Consider the following 5,364-nt stretch of genomic DNA (forward strand, 5'->3'; position numbering starts at 1 on the left):
CACTCTGTTATACCAAGGGCATGCTAAGGGTTTCTGATATCCTAGAATAGCAGGAGAGACATGGGGGCAGCTTCAAAAGAAAACCTCAGAACTCTGAAACAGAGAAGCATGTACGTGTGTGTTACAAAGGAGGGTGTATGGGAAATGGCTTTGATTTTGCTTACAGGTATCTCTTATAAATCTTCACTGTCCTTTATCCATGAACAGGTCCCCATGTGCAGCCACAGCAAATGTCCAACAGCAGCTCCATCAGGCACTTCCTCCTGCTGGCATTGGCAGACACGCGGCAGCTGCAGCTCCTGCACTTCTGCCTCTTGCTGGGCATCTCCCTGGCTGCCCTCCTGGGCAACGGCCTCATCATCAGCGCCGTAGCCTGCGGCCACCACCTGCACATGCCCATGTTCTTCTTCCTGCTCAACCTGGCCCTCAGTGACCTGGGCTCCATCTGCACCACTGTCCCCAAAGCCATGCACAATTCCCTCTGGGACACCAGGGACATCACCTACTCAGGATGTGCTGCTCAGCTCTTTTTCTTTATGTTCTTCATCTCAGCAGAGCTTTTCCTCCTGACCATCATGTGCTACGACCGCTACGTGTCCATCTGCAAACCCCTGCACTACGGGATCCTCCTGGGCAGCAGAGCTTGTGCCCACATGGCAGCAGCTGCCTGGGCCAGTGCCTTTCTCAATACTCTCATGCACACGGCCAATACATTTTCCCTGCCCCTGTGCCATGGCAATGTCGTGGGCCAGTTCTTCTGCGAAATCCCACAGATCCTCAAGCTCTCCTGCTCACACTCCAACTTTAAACAACTGGGGCTCATTGCTGTTAGTGTATCTTTAGGACTTTGCTGTTTTGTGTTCATTGTTTTCTCCTATGTGCAGATCTTCAGGGCCGTGCTGAGGATCTCCTCTGAGCAGGGACGGCACAAAGCCTTTTCCACCTGCCTCCCTCACCTGGCTGTGCTCTCCCTGTTCCTCAGCACTCTAATTTTTGCTCACTTGAAGCCCCCCTCCATGTCCTCCCCATCCCTGGATCTGGCCCTGTCAGTTCTGTACTCGGTGGTGCCTCCAGCCCTGAACCCCCTCATCTACAGCCTGAGGAACCAGGAGCTCAAGGCTGCAGTGTGGAGACTGATGACTAGATGCTTTCAGAAACATTAAACTGCAGGCCAGTGTTTGCAAATCACTTGTAATAAAAGTAATTTTGAATATTTCTTGTTGGTTTGGTTGTGGGTTTTTTCCCCCTTTTTTAAGGTTTCTTATATTGTCCATAATAAATATCAGTGTTTGGGCCTTTTCTCATTTTGTTTCTCTCCACCTTCCCTGAGCTCACAGACTGTGTGAACGAGGGGCTGTGTTCTTGGTGGCTTTAAAGGAACTAAACGATCTCCCAGCCAAGTTTTCTGCAGGGATGCCTTTTGTTCCTTCTCTGGGGCTGCAGCAGCAATGTCTGTGTGCAGAGCTGGGGGCAGATCAGGGCTGGCCCAGCAGCTGTGCCCAGCAGCAGCAGCAGCACTTGGTGTTGCCAGTGCTGCTGCCCTGGCCCTGCCCCACTGCCCTGGTGGCCCTGGTGTTGCTGCAGGGCCTGAGTGCTCTCGGGGCCGGGCACAGCCCTGGGGGTGGCAGTGCCGGGGCTGCAGTAGGGACAGGCCATGGGCACTGCTGGGGCAGCGCTGATGCCTCAGGCCAGGCCCTGGGGGCTCCAGGCTCCTTGCTCAGGCTCTCTCAAGAACACGGCCAGGCCAATGCTCAGCACAGAAAAGCCCCGTGAGCAGCCCCAGGCTGGCCGTGGGGAGGCTGGGGGCAAACAGCATGGCTGGGGCTCTGCAAGGGCCCTGGGGCAGACGGGAAGGAGCAGTAGAGCAGGGGCTGATCCATCTCCAGTGCACTGCACAGCCCAGGGCAGCGTCCCAGAGCGTCCTCATGGAGCTGCCAACAACATCCCCCCTCTGCAGCCCTGGCCTCTCCCCCGGCTCACACAGGTGCCCCATCCTTGCAGGCACAGACACGGCAGCACTGGCTCAGCAGCCCCTGTTTGCATTGCACAGAGCAGGGGGAGCACCCCCATGCTGTTGGTGTGGGGACATGAACCTGAGGGAGCACAAATGCCATCAGCCCCTGGGGCCAGCAAGGGCTGGGGGACACCAGGGAAACCACTCAGCTTTGTCCTGGCCTCTGCACTCAGCCAGAAAGTTTGTTCCCATCAGCTGGGAGTTTCCTGTCCCACTGCAGACGCTGTTGCTCAGAGCCAGGGCTGCCTGGCAGCCACCCCTAAACTGCCCTGAGCATTTCCTTGGCTTCACCTTTCATTTTTTTACTCTTCACTGGTACACATTTCTTCCCATTGCTCACCCCTATTCCCTGCCCTGAAACTGCCCATCCCTGTTTGCCCTTTCCTCTCTGGCCCCACTCCCCATTGCAGTTCCTGACTTGGTGCCATGGGAACGTCCCTTGGGCAGCAGGATCATCCTACAAGTGCTGCAGGAATTGTCTGCAGGCTCCTGCAGTGCCTGGTGCTGCTCCCTTGCCAGCGGCACCCCAGGCCAGGGGGGCACATCTGGGCTGCTGTGTCTGGCTCTGGGGCTCCCTGTTCTGGGCAGTGAGGAGGAGCTGCAGAGGCTCTGCAGGACTGACAGGATGGGCTTTGGGGCTGGCAGGAGAAGCTGAGGGACCTGGGCTGCTGGAGCTGCTGAAGAGGAGGCCCAGGGCTCCTCCTGCAACTGCTGCAAGGGTGCTTTCAGAGAATCCCAGAATCAGCAAGGCTGGAAAAGACTTTGGAGATCATCAAGTCTAACCTCTGCCCTGACACCGCCTTGTGTCTTCTGAGCCTCCCTTTGTCCAGGATAAAGAACCCCAGCTCCCTTAGCCACTTCTCACAGGACTTGTGTTCCAGACCCCTCACCAGCCTTGTTGTCCTTCTCTGGACATGTTCCAGCCCCTCCATGTCCTTCCTAAATTGGTGGGCACAGAACTGGACACACCACTCGAGGTGCTGCCCAACCAGTCCTGAGCACAGGGGAAGAATCCCTGCCCTGCTCCTGCTGGCCACACCATTGCTGATGCAGGCCAGGAGCCATTGGCCTTCTTGGCCACCTGGGCACACTGCTGGCTCATGTCCAGCCTGCTGTCCATCACTCCCTGCAGGTCCCTTTCTGCCTGGCTGCTCTCCAGCCACTCTGTCCCCAGCCTGTAGTGCTGCAGGGGTTGCTGTGGCCAAAGTGCAGGACCTGGCACTTGGAGTTCTTAAACCTCACCTTTTTGGGTTTGGCACCTGCCTTTATTCTGTCCTGGAGCCCTGCTCCCAGCATGAGTCCAGTTGCTGCTCCTGTGTCCTTCCAGTTTCCTTGTCACTCCCAGGATGTTCCTGGTCACTTCCCCTCACTCCTGGCAGGATCCCTCCTCTTCCCAGTATGAACCCAGGCACTCACAGTCATTCCCAATTATGATGCAATTTGTCCCCAACATGACCCCAGTTGCTCCTAGTTGCTCCCACTTTCATCCAGTGTATTCCCAGTTCTCCCAGTGTCCCCTAGTATAGTCCCAGTATCTCCCAGTATGATCCTAGTCTCTCCCACCAGGGCCCCAGTCACTCACACTTGCCCCCAGTTGCCCCCAGCATGGTCCCAGTTCCCCCAGCACATTCCCAGTGGCTCCCAGTGTGGTTCCAGTCACCACCTGCATGGTCTCAGGCACTCCCAGCATATCCCAGTTGCCCTGAACATACTCGTACTCATTGCCAGGCACTCCCAGTTACCTGAGTGTGGTTCAGCTGCCCCCAGTTTTATCCCAGTCACTGCCAGGACACCCCAGTTGTCACCAGCATGCATCCTGTCATTCCCAGTTTCTCCCAGTTCCTCCCAGTGTGTGCACAGGCAGCTGCCAACATGGGCCTGGTAGCTCCCAGTAACCCCAGTCAGGGTCTATTGACACCCACTATAGTCCCAGTAGGATCCCAGTCACTCCCAGTATGATGCCAGTGGCCCCCAGTGGGATCCCAGTTGCTCCCTATCAATGCCAGCAGGACCCCAGTAGCGTCCAGTATGATCCTTATGACTCCCAGTGTCTCCCAGTATATCCCAGTTGCCCCCAGCATTCTCCCAGTCACTCCCACTTCCTCCCAGTTGCTTTCAGCATGATTCCAGTTGCCCACAGCAACTCCCAGTCAATCCCAGTATGATTCCAGTCACCCACAGTGTGATCCCAGTCTCAGCCAGCATGGACCCAGCTGCTCCCACTGTGATCCCAGTATGACCCCAGCTGCTGCCAGAATAGTCCCAGTTGTTCCCAGTTCCTCCCAGTATGATCCCAGTTGTCCCTCGAATAGTCCCAGTCCCTCTCAGCATGGTCCCACTCACTCCCAGTTGCTGCCGGCATGGTCCCAGCTGTTTGCAGTGTGGTTCCAGTGCCCCCAGTATGGTCACAGACACTCCCAGTATATCCCAGTGTGCCCAGTAATGTTCTGGTTAGCTCAGAATGATCCCAGTCTTTCCCAGTTCCTCCCAGTTGCCTCCAGCATGATTTCAATTTCTGGCAGTTGCCTGAAGTAACGCCTTAGTTGCTCCCAATATAATCCCAGTTATAGTCTCAGTCCCCTCAGCATGCTTTCAGTATCTTCCAGTTGATCCCAGCTGCTCCCACTCTGTCCACATTTTCCTCCCAGCATGGGCCCAGTAGCTCCCAGTAACCCCCAGTCAGGATCCATTCTCATCTGCTGTAATCCCAGTAGCCCCCAGGATGATCCCAGAGTCACCCAGTCCACACCAGTATGGTTACAACCACCCCCGGTATGATCCCAGTCACTCCCAGATCCTCCCAGTATGATTCCAGTCATGCTCAGAGTGACTCCCTGTCACTCCCTGTGTGGGCCCAGTTGCTCCCAGTCACCTCCAGCATAGTTCCAGTCAGAGCCAGCACCTTTCCAGTCACTCCCAGTCTGGTTCCAGTAGGATCCCAGTCACTCTCAGATACTCCTAATACTTTTCCAGTCACTCCCAGTATGATGCCTGTCAGTATGACTCCAGCATGGGCACAGCTGCTCCCATTATCATCTAGGGGGTTCCAGTTGCTCCCATTTACCCCCACTGTGGTTTCAATTACTCCCAGCATATTCCAATTACTCCCAGCAGGTTCCCAATTAGTCCCAGTTGTCCTCAGTTGCTTCCAGCCTGATGCCAGTTGCTCACAGCCACTCCCAGTCACCCTCAGTGCAGTCCCAGTTGCTCCAAGTATGATCCAGTATGATCCCAGTTGCCCCCAGCATGGTTCCAGTTGCTCCCTGTTCCTCCCAGTGTGATCCCAGTTGAACTCTGTTGTCCCTTCTATAGTCCCAGTCACTCCCCATGTGATCCCAGTCCCTGCCAGC

The 5,364-nt window shown here is 55.9% G+C and overlaps 1 protein-coding gene across 1 annotated transcript; it reads left to right on the top strand.

Annotated features, from left to right (window-relative positions):
- Positions 1-230: 230 nt before the first annotated feature.
- On the top strand, positions 231-1,163 carry LOC134413929 (olfactory receptor 14C36-like). Its single transcript, XM_063147948.1, has one exon. It carries the CDS (start codon positions 231-233, stop codon positions 1,161-1,163), a length of 933 nt encoding a protein of 310 aa, XP_063004018.1.
- Positions 1,164-5,364: the final 4,201 nt, after the last annotated feature.

The sequence above is a fragment of the Melospiza melodia genome, unplaced genomic scaffold, assembly GCF_035770615.1.
Source record: "Melospiza melodia melodia isolate bMelMel2 unplaced genomic scaffold, bMelMel2.pri scaffold_61, whole genome shotgun sequence".
NCBI classification, from domain to species: domain Eukaryota; kingdom Metazoa; phylum Chordata; class Aves; order Passeriformes; family Passerellidae; genus Melospiza; species Melospiza melodia.